This window comes from Cryptomeria japonica, chromosome 5 (assembly GCF_030272615.1).
Source record: "Cryptomeria japonica chromosome 5, Sugi_1.0, whole genome shotgun sequence".
NCBI classification, from domain to species: domain Eukaryota; kingdom Viridiplantae; phylum Streptophyta; class Pinopsida; order Cupressales; family Cupressaceae; genus Cryptomeria; species Cryptomeria japonica.
The window spans coordinates 691,753,126-691,772,703 of NC_081409.1; the positions used below are offsets into that span (position 1 = coordinate 691,753,126).

General features: G+C 33.0%; 1 protein-coding gene across 1 annotated transcript; it reads right to left on the bottom strand.

Moving 5' to 3' along the window:
• Nucleotides 1-10,085: 10,085 nt before the first annotated feature.
• Nucleotides 10,086-13,083, bottom strand: LOC131876077 (uncharacterized). Its single transcript, XM_059220859.1, has 3 exons — nt 10,867-13,083; nt 10,604-10,767; nt 10,086-10,503 (listed from the first exon to the last, which is right to left on the bottom strand). Exons 1-3 carry the CDS (start codon nt 13,081-13,083, stop codon nt 10,086-10,088), a joined length of 2,799 nt encoding a protein of 932 aa, XP_059076842.1.
• Nucleotides 13,084-19,578: the final 6,495 nt, after the last annotated feature.

Here is a 19,578-nt window from a genome sequence, read left to right on the forward strand (position 1 = left end):
ATCTTTCAGGAGGCATCCAATCACCAAGTATGGAGGGGTACCATGGAGAACATTATTCTTCCATCATGAATAATAGCGTTTGGGAGGTACTACCACAACTAGAAGGCAAGTTTGTGGTGGGCTCAAGATAGTTGTATAAGATCAAGCATATTGCAGATGGTAGTGTGGAAAATTTCAAAGCCCGATTTGTAGCTAAGGGGTTTTCTCATAAGGAAGGGACCGAATATGATGAAACCTTTGCTCTAGTAGTTGGGTACTCATCCATAAGGGCTATCACTTCTATGGCAGCACAGATGGATTGGAGGATTCACTAAATGGATATGAAGACACCCTTCCTCAATAGAGTGATTGGGGAAAATATTTACATAGAACAACAAGAGGGTTTTGAGATGCATGGGAGGGATTCCCATGTATGTAGGTTGAAGAGGGCACAATATGGGCTAAAGAAGGCTGCCAGGGCATGGTATGGGCATGGTATGCACTTATTGACGGTTACTTGTAGAGAATGGGCTTCACCAAGAGAGGTAGATCCAAGTCTAAATAAATGTTAAAAAGTCTGAAAGAGGATGCTTTCAAGTTGACTTATACGTTTAATCATCAGATTTAAGTATAACCAGATAAATATCATCTCCAATTTTTTTTCATCTTAGCATACTAAGATTTACTCACCAGTTTACGTGGAACAACTTTAATAAGGAAGACAAGAAGGAAAAGCGAGTTTTACCAGCTTCAATTTGACTGGTAGCATTTGAGACTACAAAAACATGTAGATGGAACGACTTTAATAATAATGACAAGAAGGAAAATACACTTTGACCAGTTTGGCTGGTACATTTAAACTGCAAAAGATGTAGCAAAAGTCCACGATGATTGCCATAAGATTCGGTAGAAGGTCGGCCAAATTGAACTTCCTAGAAACTACCTCCAAGATCTGCGTGAACTCAAAATCCATCATCAAAAGTAATTGCAAAGCTGCATCAAGAGGAGTTGAATATTTTCAACTCTCGCATAGAGTACTTATTTACTCCCTACAGATACAAATCCCTCATAACATAAAGAATTATATCTATTTCATGAGGGAAGATGGTAGAAAATCGATCTTCTTCAATATTGAAGACTTTTCATGGAGTTGCTTCTATATAGATAATAATAGAGAGAACTATCTTAATGGTTTTTATGCATGTCTTTGACCCAAGGCCCACGACTGGTGTACCACTTTAATTTTGTATTGTATTTAAGCTATTATCACTCTTTATTTATTAGTCAATAAGCCAAATAAAATAAAGAATTAAATTCTTGTAATCAATATGACTAGAGAATTAAATTCTTGTAATCAATATGACTAGTGTTATGGTATGCAATTTTTTTTTTCAAATTATAAATAATCAAAGGCGTTTTAATATAATTTTATGAAGAAGGCAATGATGGTAAGAAGGGCATAAATTCTATTAAATTCAACCACGTGTTATTGATATCAACTATTTCTTCTCAAGGAGAGAGAGACCCAAACCAAAGGGCCAACTGTCAAAAAGAACAAAACCCAGCTAACACCCAAAACTAAACACCACAAAACCAAAAGATGAGAGTAAACAAAAAAGACAAAAATAAGCAGTCACACCCCCATCGAAGACATGAACCTATGGCCTATATGGTGTGGGGCTTCTCAATTTTCCAATCTTGACTCATCACTTTCACGTTGTCAAAGAAGGAGAGCCTCTTGTTTGAACCTTTACCTAAAAAAATAACAAGGGAATATGGCGTAGCTTTCACCCTTGACACCAACAGCTCCATTCCAATAGCAAGAGAAGAATCCAAGTGATGTTTCTTTTTAGCCTGCCTCCTTTCTATTTTCTCCTAAATGACCTGGAGAGCCGTAGAGTTCTTCTTCAACATATCATTATTCTAGGCTATAATTTCCTCTATTTTTTTCTTAAGGGACACTTGGTTGTCCTATAGAACCTCAATTGCCTTCATTATCTCCTTGCTATCGTCCTTCTAGTCCATATTTTCATAGAGACCCTTCAATTCCTCTTCCAACCTTTCTCACTTCTTAATCATATCCACTAAATCATTTGCTACCACCCAAACCCTTTGATACTTATCGTTCATTGCCCAACTAGAAGCTCTTATGATCGCCTTGGCGATGGCCTCAAGCACGTAAATTTTCTTTTTTTCCATATTTAGTTGGCCCAAAAGCCAATGGATTATAGCTTCCTGTTTGTTGTAGGCATCACAAATCTCGTTGACCTTATCAACAAAAGCAGGGAATTCCCATATCTTCGGTGAGTTAGTAGGTGAGGGGGGAGGAGAGTCAAATGAAGGGCTATAAGGGGTGGCAAAAATTACTAACAAGGTTGTTTGGAGTCCACCCTAACCTAGTAGACCACGAGGAAGAAAAATCCTCGTAAATGTTTTCCTCTACTTCTGGCTCTTCAATAATACATTCAATAATGAGAGGGGGTGGGGGAGTTCTTGTTTTTAGCCGACCTACTAAGGTTAACCCGAGAAAGAGACCCTTTGGACTTAGAAGTGGAAATGGTGACATTACCAAGTGTATTCAAATAAATCTAATATAAATTTCTAATAATTTAATTTTTATTAGAAACAAATAAAACTAAAATAATAAAAATTCTAATCGACTTAAAATAAAATTCAAATTTAATTAATTATAAACTCCTTCTACAAAATGGTGCAACGTGAAGACCATAATTTACTTGTGAACATAAGATTGAAGTCAATCTTATATTGAAGGGGAAAAAACACTCGACTTGGAAAAAGAATAACAGCTTTAGCCCAATCTCACGAAAAGAAAACCTCTTGGGAAGAAACACTGGTCAACATTATCATCTGAGCTACAATTTAACCATATTTCGTACAAATATAACACAAGCCCAAATTGATTTTTAAAGTTTTTACAAAATATAGAGGAGTCAATTTCATTAGTAAAAGAGAACTCAATTTCATTAAGAGAAGTATTGAACTGTGCCACCATAAATCTACTATAGTTATCCACACATTCCTCCAAATATTTTGAATCCATATATACATGGATAAACCATATGCCCTATTTTTTAACCGTGTCCCCTCTTTTCAAATGCTCTGTTTTTCACTCTTAAATAAAAATGCTGCTGGAGAAAAACATATACAAATATACACAAAATTTAAAGAAAACAATTTATATTAATTATTACTAAAACTTAACATGATATATAGAGAGAAATGCTTGAGAACAAACAATTTATATTTTTTATTTTATATGATGATAATAAATAAATAAATGTTAAAAAGTCATATGAAGAGGATGTATTGAAATTAATATTATTCATTTAATTTTCAAAAGTCAATATTTCTTTACATCTCATTCACATCAAAAATAGTGAATGTTTGTCTTATTTTTTATTGGCGAGGATGTCCATGTAAACTATTCCAAATCGACCTTTCCCAATTACTTTCCTATCGCTCAAATTGGTTGTTGCTTCATGTTGGTGTAATTAACTAGCATATATATCTTAAATTTTAATTTAATCTATATAAAATACGTCGAGAGATATCCTTCTCGAGGCGTCTATTTTTAATCAATTTTACACCCTAAATTGAAATAGATGCCTCGAGAAGGATATCTCTCGGCGTATTTTATATAGATTAAATTAAAATTTAAGACATATATGCTAGTGGCATTCGCGCGATGCGACATGGAAAACATAAAATAAATGCAATATATAATTATATAGTATCTTTTTGTTGAGTTGAATTATATAATAGTATTTTACTATTATTATATTATTATATGAAATATATCCATTTAGACTATTTTTAATAAATATATATGTTTTACAAGATTAAAGCATATACTAAAATGTAAGATATATATTGGAATTTATTTAATGATAATATAAAATAGTATTTAATGGTCAGTATTATGGTTATGGATAGGGTTAAGATTAGTATTATGGTTAGAGTTAAGGTTCATTGTTAGGGATACGATAAGGGTTCACATCAAGGTTTGGAGTTGGTTTAGGTTTAGAATTATGGTTAGGGTTAGGATTTAGGATTACTGTTAGGATTACAGTTAGGGTTAGGGTTAAGGGTAGTATCAATGTTAGGGTGTGGTTTAGGTTTAGGATAAGGGTTGGAGTTAGGCTTTAGGATTATAATTAGGGTTAGGATTAGGGTTAGTATTATGGTCAGAGTTAAGGTTTACATCATTGTTAGGGATACAATTAGGGGTCTAATCAAGGTTAGGGTTTGGTTTAGGTCTAAAATTATGGTTAGGGTTAGGATTTAGGATTAATGTTAGGATTATGGTCAAGGCTAGAGTAAAGGATTCTATTATGGTGAACACTAAGGTTTACATAATTGTAGGGCTAGGGTTAGGGTAAGGGTTAGGGTTATGATTAGGGTTAGGTTTCACAGTTAAGGTTGTGATATTGTTTAGGGTTTATATCATGGTTAGAGTTAGCATCAATTTTATGGTTTGGTTTAGGTCTAGGATTATGGTTAGCATTAGGGTTGGGGATTACAATTAAGGTTAGGGTTCAGGTTATGTCTAAGGTTTAGTGTTAGGGTTAAGTTTATGGTGAGGGTTAGGATTTATTGTTAGTTTTACAATTTTGTTTAGAGTTTATATCAAATCTAGGGTTAGGGTTAGGTTTATAATTATAATTGGGGGTAGGGTTAGGATTATGATTGGTTTATGATTATATAATGTATGTTTAGCATTAGGATTAGGGTTTATTTTTAGGGTTAAGTTTAGTATTATCCCTAGGGTCATGGTTTACATCATTGTTAGGGTTTGATTGAGGTTTATGATTATGGTTAGGGTTATGGTTAGGTTTGGTGTTAGGGTTAAGTTTATGGTCAGGGTTAGGGTTTATTAATAGTGTAACCCTAATTATAGTTAGTGTTAGGATTATAATTTGATATAGGATTGTTTGATGTCGCATATCTTAGAGAATCATGTATATTACAAATAAACAGTAGCACAAAATATGTTTTAAAAATAAAAGATATTATTAGTGGAAGTTTTATACATTGCCACACACCCACTTAAAATTTGTTTTAAATGGTATTATTTCTTTTATATTATATTATAATTCAAAAAAATGGCAAATCTTTCTAATTTACATGTTAAATATTGTAAAAAAATGTTAATTTTTTTTTATATTTAGCTGCTAAACATTTAACATTTCATATATATTTGTTAAACAACCATTTAACACATATTTAAAGCCACACATTTAGAAAACCACACGTATAACAATTAATATTATTGTTGTCCTTTCAACTCTCATATAGGAGAAAAAATGCATGCTTTGCTACAATGAACTTGAGTAAGTGAGAAGTGATGAAGTTCAAATAATAAGTAACTACATGAATATTACTTCATTGTAATGGTGTAAATACATCACAAATTCTTCAATGATGAGAATGGTGTTACGTCCTTTGTTTACAAGATGATCAAAATATACTTCTTTCATAATATCTGGAAATCTGGACACTATTGCAAATGCATCACGAGCTATTTAGCAACATCTTCCATTTTTAATATTTCAAGTTCTTTGACATCATCAATCATTAAGCTCGTGTTTTCAATTTCTTTGACAATTTTGTTGCAGCATTCTAAAACAATTCTCGCACATTTGTCAATAGGAGTTTCAACATAATTGTTTGAGTTTATAGATGCAGTTGGACTTTGAACAATGATTTCCGATTCATCTTGTGAAACATCCATATTTCCAAGTATTTTCTGAAAATAAAAAAAATAGTAAAATTAGGGTTATCATTTAGGAACAATGATAATAAAGTATTCATAATTTGTGATAAAATTATAAAATCACTATATTTAATAGCACAAAAAATGTATGAAATAAATAATGAAAATATTTATTTATAATTGAAGCAAACTAAATCATCAGAATAGGATATTAGTTGGCTTACTATGTTTAAATGTCACTAAGAACATTTAAAATGAAATAAAAAATATAAAACCATAAGAAAATGATGTTAAATAAAGGAAATTAGCCTTTATATTTGATTAAATTATTAAATTGAAATATATTCAATGACTTACTAAATGTTGAGAAAATATGTAGAGAATGATTGTTTGTTTAAATTAGATAAGAATAGTCATTCATGAATGCGTCCATTTTGCTTTTCAATCATAATATGTAGATATATTATCATATTGATTTTACATAAAACTATTTACATCTCATAAAAATATTATTTAACAAAATATATTTTAGTCTAAATTAACCTACAATATATGATTAAATTAAAAAATTAATAAATAAATAAATCATCAGAATAAGATATTTTTTTGATAAGTAAATTGTTGGATTGGGCCAGCTCCCTTTATATTATATCAAAAAAAGATAGAACAAAATAGTGTTTTCTTGCGGCTACAACCTTGCCTACTCTCTCCTTATCTATTTGTATGTTAACACCAAAAATCCAGCCATCTATAGCTACAAAACTGCTGGTTTGTACGATCTATTACATTGTATATTCTGGCTAACATAACTAAATAAATAGATAAATACACAGACAATAAAAAACATTTTATAGGAAACCCAACCTTAGTAGAGTCGTCTACGCTTTGCATCCCTCGGTCCACATATCTCACTGAACAATGGGTTGTTTGGGTCCAGTGACAGCCCTCATTTTTCTGCTTCTTTCTTCATCCTCCTGGAATGGGCTACTTGAGCAACTACTGGGCAATCCCCTTTGCATCTTTTGTGCATCGGGCCTCTTGCTATGTCTTCTATTTCTCTGACATAATCTGCCATCCAGTCCTCTCCACAATCTGGTAGAGTTGGCGCATCCAGTCTGTCCTCCTCCCCATCGCTTTCATTTGGTATGCAGTATCCTTCCGGTTATTTGTACATCTGCATCCATTCTTTGGTCAAAGGAGGAAGGATATCGGCTGCCCTCTGTAGAAATTCCAAATTTCTTTCCATGTCAATCCTCCTGCTTCTCAATTCTTCTGGCTCCATCGTGGTGACCAGGGGAAACTTCTTGACCTCTCCCATGAAACCCCGGTCAGTCCCTAGATAGTACTGTTGGGGCATAGGAACCATGTTTTGTGCATCCACATTGTCAAGCACTACATCTATATCCCCTAGGTATTTGTGCTAGAAGAGTCTTTGGCACAAATTTTTTGCCTTAGATTTCACCACACCTATTGTTAGGGCTAATGCCAAGAACATGGATGTGATATCTGTGTTGGCCCTGTACTTGTGGTAAGCCCACAGGAACTCTGTCCCTAGGACCTCTTTAACCACATGCAGGATAAGCGGGTGCCTCATTGAAAGCATTCGCAACAACCTCTGGTCTATCACATCACCCAAAAGTGACACCATGCTCCTTGTGGATTGTAGACAAATAGGGGTATCCATCTTAATCATAACAAGATATTAGTTGGTTTAATATGGTTAAATGTCACTAAAAACATTTAAAATAACATTAAAAATATAAAACCGTAAGAAAATGATGTTAAACAAAGTAAATTAGCCTTTATATTTGATTAAATTATTAAATTAAAATATATTCAATGACTTACTAAATGTTGAGAAATTTTATAGAGAATGAATGTGTCCATTTTGCTTTTCAATCATAATATGTAGATATATAATCATATTAATTTTACATAAAACTATTTACATCTCATAAACATATTATTTAATAAAATATATTTTAGTCTAAATAAACCTACAATATATTATTAAATAAAAAAATTAAATTATACATTTTTCTCCTCAAATAATTAATTTGCATCAATCAATGTGTTTCAACTACCAAACTCTTTGGATATCCAATAAATTGAACCAAGTGTAGATTCTTATTACCAAACTTTTGGGTGAGGAGAGAAAGTATCATGATTATAAGAGAAGACATAAGTAGCATTGCTAATTTTTGAAAGTACAAATTTCAAGAATTTTGTTAACAACATTTATTAGATCAAATAACTTCTAAGGATTTTAGCCTGCTTTCTTCTTCCTTTCTTCTGGCAAATTGTTTTCCCCTCTTCATTTTTTCATATCTGTCATATGTGAAGGGCGGCATAATCCGTAGTCCTTGCAAAGATTTGACACGTGATATTGCTACAAATGTCAGACCACTTCTTTCAGTGGGGCCTATATCAATAGTGGCTTTGTCTAGTGTCAACCCTTGTGATTTATGTATGGTTAAAGCCCAAGCCAATCTCAATGGAATTTGCTTTGTGCTAGCTTTGTCAATTGCTGGAATTGGAACTCTTTGGGGATGATGATCATCAAATGGAATTCCTGAGTAACCATCAAAATCTACAAGTACATATGACGGTGGCAAAGGTGGTTCACTTCCAGGTCTATATACAATACTTCGAATATATCCTAGTGCTCCATTGACAGGACCTGCTTCTATCCATAAGTTTGAAGTTAACATCACCCTTGCATTTTTGTTGAGTAATAGATCCATGTCAAACTCATCATTTCCATCGCCTTCTATAGAACTAAGTGTTTTTTGTTTTTAGAGTGATGCTTCATGCAATAGGGTTTTTTAATGAGTACAATTTTCTTTTGTTATGACTGTGCACATTATCATTTGTCGCGAATAAATGAACACTATTTTCGAACTCATCATTTGTTGCAATACTCATGTTTCCATTTGATCTTGACATAAGTAACATCCAATCATCTATTGTAGGGTTTGCATCCCTTATGTTTGTTAGAAGAAGATGAAATCTTTCTTGTTCATTGCTTTGTCCATCTTGTCTGAAAATACGGCTCAAAGTAACTATGGTTTTGAATTCTTCCCACAGTATCCTTGCACGCCTTTTTCTTTCATATGCCGCTCTATCTTTGACAGGAGGCAATTGTGCCAAATCTCGACCAATATCATAGATATACCTGAAAAATATTTTAATACACATATTCAGCAATAGGTAAATGTGTTAAAAATGTAGATCTATTATTCTAAGAAACTTAAATGTTAATCATACCTCCAAAACTTTTATGACTATTTTCTAGAAATGCTTGTCGAAGACAAGAGTCTATGTTTTCAAGTAACATCTCTCCCAAGAAGATCATTTCATCTATTAATATGTACTTTATGTGAGAAATTTCCTCTTGGAAAGTCATAAGTCTTGTCCCTTGTAGCTCACTGAATTCTTTTATTGGAATTCTCAACTTAGAATGAATCGTTGATGCTCCAATGTTGAATGTTGCAACTCCTGTTGGTGCAAGTAGAAGTAGAGGAGAGTGTTGTGGAGAGGCTGCATTTTGTAATGTTTGACTTATTGCACCGATCAAGTATGACTTACCCGTTCCTATTGTGCCTTGAATTATCATATATAAGGGTGATACATTTTGATATGTATGATAGTGGGACATTATAATGTTGACTGCTTTGTTTTGTTTGTCACTGAGGTTTCCATAGTCCACACATTGTGGTATCTCATCATGAATAAGACAACCATTATTTCTCATTATGTTAATGAAATTTGTAGCTTCATTCGTGTATTGTTCACCTTGAAATTCTTGACACCAGTCTGTCTGTCGATCTATATCTCTTCTGCCTAACATATCTATTTCTGAAACTTGCATAATCTGTCCATGATGAAGTCTAGATAAAATTTCCCATTCATTCTCTGTGGTACTATCTTGGGCATTGTTGTCTTCAGATTCTGAATCAGCCTCATTTTCACTATTTTCAATATCTCCTCTCCTTTCTAGGTGCCATTGATTATATCTAAAGTTATCCCATGTTGCAACTATTGATTCATCATTGTGGCCAATATCTGTGTGAATTTCATGAAAAGGCTTATAGAGCAACAATTTTGAAGAGCAAAAATCAATCCATTTTTCTGAGTGACGTGTAGGAATTGATTGAAATCTAGGAAATACTATTACAATAGCAGTGACTTTCCTTGGATTCCATTTGTTCTCTCCTCTTCTTTTTTTGTTATATATCCATGATTTTGCAGCATCAATAAGGCACACAGCTTCCAAAAATTGTGGCATGTTCCTATATGCATCGATGAAAGATATGGTATGTTCTTCATTGTCATCATCATTATTTAAGTCTACGCGTTTGAATACTTCCCTTCAAACATTTAAGTTGACAAATATTCTACTGCTTTGTACCAATGGAAGTTCTAGTAGCATGTGACTTGTTTCTTGGGCTCCAATATCCCTTTCTATTAGTGTTTCGGTAAGAAGCCTTCTATATGCTTTTGCTGCTAAATCATCAGGATTTTCTACATTTGCTAACCATAATAACATTTGATGGTATGTTTCTGAGCTTTTTTCAGCTTTGGCTGCATACTTTGCAATATATTTAGTTACAACATGTTTTGACATAACAGGTTGCCAATCAATATTTGCTCTCCATAGTTGGAGTATGTATCGATTATATGAGTTAACTCTGTCATCATTTCTAAATGGCTCAAATTTCATTTCACCACTTTCTAAGTCTTTATAAATTCTAGAAGCTTCTAAATTTAACGGCCATGGGGCATTATACCTATATGTCATTCACATATTTTATTAGTAAACAAAGTAATATATTCAAGATAGACAATATTTACATTTGAAATGAATAAAATTGGTTAGGAAATATTTACCTGCAAACCAATTTCCCTTTTTTTTTGCATAGACATGCACCCTCTTGACACGTTGTGTGTCTTTGAACAGTATTCAAAATCTCATCATAGTCATCATGGAGAGAAGTTTCTGCCAGTTGTCTTATGTTTTTTACACATGGGTGTAGATTGAAATTTCGATATACCTAGAATGTGGATTAAAAATTGTCAATCTCTATTTATACTTATTTTAAACTATGTATAATATGAAAAGGGCTTGATTTGCTAATTTATTGTAATCGTACCTGTATGTTTCGAAGGTGTGTGTCTTGTCGAGGGTTACATGCGTGAACTAAAACGTGTAGATATGATTCAGCATAGTACAATTGATTTTGATTATTCCAATCAATATTATCCATATTTGGTGCTCCATTTAACCATATAAAACCATGCACATGTGTGGATCCCCTATGTTGCCATTCGTATCTACACCAATAGTCTTTGACATTCATGCCCTTGTCGAGGATCTCTTTCCTGAAAGTTGAGTATCGTGAATGCATGTATTGTGAAACAATGTGAGGATAATCGATGACATTTTGTTTTCTCCATAATTGTGCTTCTCGTGGATTGCTTGGTGGTGTTCCGGGCATCAATGCATGTAAATCTGGCCAGTACAAGTCTGCTGCACTTAATGTGAAAAATATTGTTGGTGTTCCAACTTGGTGAAGCATGTTTGTTAATTCTGCTCGACACTTTGTCCAATAAGATCTTGTTCCCCTTAAACAGGTTCCAAATCGCATCAATCTATCTGCTAGATGCGAATGTGGTGTGTTGTCCATGTGTTCACGCAACTCCTGTATTGTGATTGGCATTTCGTGCAGACTTCTTTTTACACAAATAGTTGTGGAGCTATGTGCTCGATGTCTCATAATCATGTTCATCATATAATAACGAAATCTTGGATGCTTACCGAATCTATTATCTCTATATCGTAGGAGGTGCTTGGAAAATTCATGTAGATGCAATTTCCTTAGTCTCGGTTCCAACCAATCACATTTACCATTGAGAAATAAAGATGGGAAAGTCAGGTTGAGCAATCCTGGCATTGTATATTCATTTATGGGAGATGCACTGATCATGGGCCAATCCATCATTATTGTTGGGTCTACATTAGGATTGTTGACCCATGCATGAATCAACTCCATTTCCCTTTGGGCATTTGGTGGTTTGGATGCCATCGATGCTGTACACTCTATTATGTTTCTCTCATCTGTCTCCATAATGGGGCCCACAAAAACAACTTCATTTCTATTAGAATCAAACTCCATATGCACAGTTCTTAACTCGTTAAAAACATTATGATCTAAATTTGGTGGTATATTGTCTAGAGCATTTTCATCAACAATTACATCAGAGTAAAACTTATCATGTTGAATTTTGTATCGTATGGCTGTGTAGACATGATATTTATTTACTGTGAAATTATAGCTTGTCCCACATTGATCCTTTCTACGAACTACAATCAATGGAAGATCTTTAACTAAATGTGGCAATTTTTTGGCCATATTTTCAATGTTCTGTGGAAAGCTTATTGTGTGTCCTTTGTATTTGAACTGACCACTAGTTGCATGTGTCACTTGCAAAATTGGGCTAACACATGCAATTAGCATTTCTTCCACTTGAGATAAATTTGCCAATTCTGTTGGTTGGGGCCCGGGATCCATATTATTTTCAGATGAAAATCTGTGGTTGCCTTTTTCTTGTCTGCATCTAGTACAAATAGGCCCTTGGGGACTATGAGAGACATTGATTCCAATATAAGATTCTTGACAAATATGGCACATTGTTGGTGATGCCAACCTATCTAATTTATTACAAAATGCCATTTGAAATTTCATGAAATTAGTCTCTAGTAATTTACTGGCATTTGGGATGTCATGTTCAAATGATTCAGTAGTGAATTGTTGTCCCTGTTGATTTACATTTTCAGGTGTTTCTGCAACATGTTCTATTGAACTTGGCCCTTCCTCTTCTACATTCCTTTGAAAAGCTACTTTGTGCACATTCATTTTGATATTTTCATGATCCCTGATTTGTTGTGTTTCCCCTATTTGGGGATTACTTTTTACTCTCGCCTCAGTATGTACAGGACACACCTCAGCATAATTTTGATCTCTTATGACTTCCTGTGAGTGAGCCTCCGTAGACATGCATTGACGTGTATTTCTATTTATGTTTCTATGTTGCTTAGAATGAGAGCAATGCTCATGTATTTGATTGACTATATTCCTATTAACATTTTCCTCTAGTATTATTTCACCTTGTAACTGCTCATTTGTCATTTCTGCTATATGTTTAGCGCATCTTTCTCTATCTTCTTTATTTATTTGGCTTGTAGACTCATCCATTTGAGCATCTATCATTTGTTGCATACATCGCCTACGATATTCTCGTTGATATTCTCTCTGTTGTTGTTTTCTTTGCTCTTCAGTCTCGAAGAAGTGTTTCCTTGGTCGAACCATAGCTAATGTATCAAACACATAGAGAACTTAAATAAATCGAAAATATACAAATAAATATCATTTGATAGTATTAGAAATAATAAATTAAAAATAAAAATTCTAAGAGGAGTGAAGACAAAAATATATGAAAAATGCATACTTTATTATAAATGCTGGAAACATAGCTCAATAAAAAATAATTAAATGCGTCTACAGGCCTATTCCTCTTTTGAGTAATATCAAATTGAAGATTGCAATAATGTTCTTATCTCATTATAGATTTAACTAAATAAGTGAAGAAAACGCTTAATGTTTAAAACTATGTTGTTAGACTAATTTGATGTTCCATGAAGTTGATAAATCCACCCTTACATAAACCTTGTACGATGTTCTTTGTACTGAACTTCTAATTGTGATATCCATAATTTTGATTCCATGTCTAAACCTTCTAAGTGAGTAGTTGTTAGAGTGTTATCCACATCTTCCTCTACCCAATTTATATTTAAATTCAATGGATTCCTTCATCCACTATTCCAGGTTTTTTTAATGTCAGCAATATTTTGTTTTTCCCACAATGAATATGATAGCTCATTAAATAAATATTCGCTATCAAAAAAAGTACTTATTAATATCAATGTTATAAACTCACGATTTCAGTATTTTTTTTTATTTATGACTTATGGGTTGATTTTTTCAATAGCAACGCTAAAGAGTAAATATGAGTAAGTGTAGTGCATTTTATTAAGAAATACAATATCGGATGAAATATAATATATTCATACAAAAAATTATTTTTATATTTAATAAATACAAAAAAGTATCTTGTACATTAATAAGTACAAAATTTTATTTGTATTTTAATAAATAAAAAATCTTAGCTGTACTTCCAATACGTTGCTTTCAAGCTACTACAAACATTTTTGCATTACATTTCCTTGAAAAATTGTTGAATGCATTCAACTTGTTGAGTAGAGCAATGCATATTATCTGTATTTTCAATACAAAATTGTTACTTTCAAGCTACTGCAAATATTTTTGCATTACATTTCCTTGAGAAATTGTTGAATGTGTTCGACTTGTTGAGTAGAGCAATGCATATCATACTGTTCGCCATAAAAAAATTCTATAACAAAGTCCCCAAATTTGGCATATTTGACAAATGTGGTGCGAAAGACATCAACAGTTTCTAGAATTTCGGTAACATCTTCGCCTTCAACAGCATGTATACGAGAGCTTGTGAGTATGAGCCTCTCGATAAATTCATTACATTGGTTCCTTACATCTCTTGCCAGTTTTTGGAGTTCTGTTTCATTGATGTCATTGGAATTAACACTTGATAAAGTGGGACTTGTAACGGAGACCTCAGACTTAGAATCTGGAACATCAATTATTTCTATTCCTTGCAGGTTTTCCATGACCTAAAATGAAAAATCAAAGAATTATTGGTAGATGCAAACAACTATAGTTAAACTTATTGAACTATAATTCTAATTGTCAATTTAATTCTCTATCTATATTTTTTCATTAAGTTAATAACTCTATGTTTTTTGAGAAATTTGTTGATTTTATTTATTTATCTTTATAATAATTTTTATTATAAACTTACTTTAAGAAAAATCATGCAACTAATACCTAAATTGAAATGGTGAAGTCAGTAAATCATTATTCTTTGATGGCACTACATTTGAGAATAAGTAAATAATGTAATCTAACTAAATGAAATAAAATTTAGTTTAGTTTTAAATTTATTTTGGAAAAGAAATAAAATATTAACAAAATGCATGAAATTTGGACAATAACATATAGAAATAAAAAATCTATAGGTTCTTGTACCAAAATTTATCCATCTTGTTAATATTCAACTATAATCATAATTGTTAATTTCTTTTTCAATCTACATTTTTTATTTAAGTTAAAATTATGTTATATGTTTTTATAAATTTTGTCAAATTTATTTATCTTTTTAAAAAAATAATATAATATTATAATTACAATTTATCATTAGCAGTAAATTAAATATAGAACTAATTATAACACTAATTGAATTATTGAAAACCCTAATTGATTTGTGATAGTAATCCTCGTCCTAACTATAAAAATTAAATATAGAACTAATTATAACACTAGTTGAATTATTCAAAAACATCTAACTGGCGGCATTGCCTTCTAGATAAGGAATAAACATTCTACTTTTATAAATTCTTTACAAAATTGCAATAACATCTAACTGGCGGCATTGCCTTCTAGATAAGGAATAAACATTCTACTTTTATAAATTCTTTACAAAATTGCAATAACATCTAACTGGCGGCATTGCCTTCCAGACAAGGAATAAACATTCTACTTTTATAAATTCATTCACAAAATTACAATAACATCTATGTGACGACATTGCCTTTCAAATAAGGAATAAACATTCTACTTTTATAAATTCATTCACAAAATTACAATAACGTCTAACTAGCGGCATTGCCTTCCAGATAAGGAATTAACATTCTACTTTTATAAGTTCTTTACAAAATTTCAATAACATCTAACTGGCAGCATTGCCTTCCAGATAAGGAATAAACATTCTACTTTTATAAAAAAATTACAAAATTGCAATAACATCTAATTGGCGGCATTGCCTTCCAGATAAACTATATAATTTTTTTACTATAATGACATTTCAATGCTAGGAAATTTAATTTGTTATAGATAATTTGCAATTCTAGGTTACTGGTCATTTAATTTTTTACCAAGCTAGATAGGAATTCCTCATTCCTCAATTGAGCATAGAAAATCACAGTAAAAATAATCTGAAATCTAAAAATAATCTTTAACAGAATTTTGAAAAATAAATATTTCAATGAAGATTTTAGTTCCTATAATGCATTATCAATTGCTACTTACAATCATTCATATCAACATTGAAATATTAGTATTCTACAATATATTATTTTATTGTGTTAGGTTATGTCAACATTCCAATATATATGAAAGTTTTGACTAAAATAAATATCAATAAATATTATTAATTAAGGTTCTAATACTGATTTTTAAAAGATTTACTGTTTAATATTGGAAAAGTATTTAATAATTAATTAAAAATCAGAGATATAAAAGTATTTATCTAAAAGACAAATATGAGTAAAATACGATATTTTTTAATAATGCAAAAAAATATTATAGTATATAATTTGATATTTATTTTTAACATGAAATTCGTGATTGGTTATGTAAATTTTTAATTCTACCTAATTTGCATGCCATTCTAACGAAGGCCTATTTGAAGAGAAGAATTTGTCCACGCGAGCGATACAAAGGTATAGGGATGTTTCCTGGAACCAAATGCTCAAAACTGGTCCTTGTCATCATTTCAGTCACCTTAATTTATTTGTGGATCATATTGCATGGAATTTTTGTACCTACACACGTTGTTCAACTATCTATCTCTAGGCTCCATTGGAGAACTCGATAGAGGCTTTATTGTTGGGGTTTGTTGATGGTGAAGCACAATTGTGTCTACATTACCAGGCCCAAAGATATGTGCAAATATTATTGTTTTTCCAAAGTTCAACTAAAATTACACTACTTCTTAATTGAGAAACGGGGAAATGTGAAGAATTTGTTGTATTATGTGGTAAAATTATTATAAAGTAGTGATAATTCCTTGTCTAAGGCGTGATGAGGATAAAGTTATTAGCGGTAATAATTATACATGAGTGAATCCTATCAAGTGAACCTATACCTGCGCCACTACCTATCAAGTCAAGAATCAAGGTGTAATCCGCCATTGAATTGATGTCTACACGGACTATCGAGTCAATAAGTTACTAAACTAAGTCAATGATCCGAAGCAACCATTTCTATTATGGGCGCACTCTTTAGTAAGTAGTCAATGAATAAGTAAGTTTTGCATTTCTCTGGCTCGGCATGAGGTTATTGATGTACTCGACCTTTATAAAGAAATAAAGTTCATCTCGCTTGCTTCATCGCATGAGGAGGTTATGCGTCGGCATCGGGAGGCAAGCATATCTAGCTGTTTAGTATGCATGTTTAGCAAAGCTCTTCCCAGTCCCACCTAGAGCATCAGCCCCCACTCTATATCTTTGGTCTTAACCTGGACAAAGATCTTTGAGGTGCACCATTAACAGGCGGCTAATCTATCTCTAACATATGGATAACGTGCAGGCGTAGGGCTGAATTCGTTGCATCTTGGACCTTCCTGACCCAAAGGAAAGGAAAGGCACGAGGAGAAAGAGTGAGCTAGAAACAGGAGGTGAAGGGCGTGGGACCTTATTAAACATTCAGCTCTAGAGGCGCAAGACTTTCAAAAACTTGATTCCTTCCTTTAAGTGGGCCATTCTAAAACTTGATTCCTTCCTTTAAGTGGGCACTATGGCATAAGAAATTTCTAATTATATGACATATTTGATTCCCTTGTTGAACGTTTGTTACCCATGGTTTTATTCTTTCGCTAATCCCTAATCACTTTAGAAAAAGATACACATGAGGAATATGACAGCTAGTTACTGGAACTACAGATCAAAAAAGAAAAGTTACTGGAAGACAAAAATGATAAAAAATAAATACTATATGTTGCAAGGCTTACCTATGAAACCCAAAAAACCCAGAACTGTACGATCAAATATGATAGAATCTTACTGTCCTGCTACAAAGGGAAATCCCTTTCAGTGGTTTTCAGGGGGTTGTCACTGCAAACCAGAAATTCTTCTCACTAGCTCAGGATCTCTTCACAAACCAGCTCAGGATCTCTTCACGAACCAAAGAGGAATCGCCTATAAAGTCATGTGTTTGAAACTGTTATGCTTTTAAAAATGTTATGCTTTTAAAAACTATTATATGCTTTTAAAAACGTTATACAAATAAAATAAATGCATATGTCTTCACATAATGACTCTTGAACTTCAAGCATAATTATTTGTGCAGAAACGATGAGGGTAGAATAAGCAGTGAAGAGTTTTAAACAGCAATGGTATGCAAACATCAATGTCTCTTGAATTTCAATGTGTTAATTTCGTGTTTGTAACTGACAGGAATATGGATCATTTCTTTTTTCTTACACTGACAAGTTTGATGACCCCCTATATGATGCCTTTGTAGGTTACACCTCTCGGCGTAATTATTCATGTTGGATATTATTACACCTTACTTAAGTTTACTTAAGATAATGCATTTCATAGTAGTTTGGGTATGAGACACTTGGATGTTTGTGCCACATTAAGATAGTGCGTGTAGGAGAATTTCCACCTTTTGTGGTCATATCTTGTTGTTACATTCTACATTCAGTGGGTGATCCACCTCATGTGGAATATTATATTGTTTCTCCTACCTACCACACCTATTTCCTACCTACCCTTGTGTCATATTTGTGTGCTCACATATCCATATAGCCTTGCCTATATAACCAGGCTTATATTCATTGTATGTATTGATTGATGATCCAATTGATCAGTATTTTCATCTTGATAGAGTACAGTTTATTCCTATCATCTATTTTGTCTCTCTATTGTAATTTTCATTGAGCTCTTGATCTTGGCAAAATCTCACATGGTATTAGAGCCATTAGAGCATCTTTGATTAGTCATTTTTGGAGGCTTCAATTTTTGGATCTGGGGAGGTGCTATTTTTTGGTGAGTTGTAAAGCGTTTTGGACATCACGGTTGAGTCCAGGAGGCCATTTCCATGAATTTTGACTATAAAGTCGACCTATTTTGGTGAGGGAAAAAATTTTGCCAATTTTGGTATATTGTATGGATTTATTAAAAAATATATATATATATTCTGTATTTTCAATTTTATTTAATATAGCAGAATATTTTTTTAATCAAATCGGGAATTTTTTTGAAAAAAAAAAAGAGAAAAAAGAGAAAAAATAAATAAATAAATAAATATATATATATATATATTCTTTTAGGGGGTCCCCCCCTCCTCGACCTTCATACTCTGTCATTTTTTCACTTTGCAGACCATGTTGCCATCGTCCCCGATCGCCGTACCTACTTCTCAGGTCGTCGTGTATCTGTCGGTCAACACTCCAGCCCCACCATCGACGACCACTCCACTCAGGCCACCCTGCTCCGACTTCGACATCTATTTTTCCTGATGATTCCACTCCTGTCGACCAGCCCATGGTCTTGACATTGTCTATGTCGCCATGTGCCATGTTCCGGTCCAGCTTGTGCAGTCCTCTTGTCACGGGTGCCGCAGTCTTCTCATCGTCGGTGCCACTTTCGGGCCCTACCTTCCCGACCGGCTATGACCTTCCCGACGGTCCCACTCCCAGTCACTGCCACACAGCATGCCACGATAGCACCACTTAGCCTGACATGCGAGAAGCCACCTCTGCATATCGTATTGCCACGCAACCTGTACGGAACCTGCCTTTTTTGCCACATCATCATGTCTTGTACCGTACGGAAAACCATGCAGAGGGAGGTGAAGTTTTTTTTTATGTCCAGATGAGCGTCAAATTTAAGCCCATCGTTTGCTGACTTCAATGCCATGTTAGCA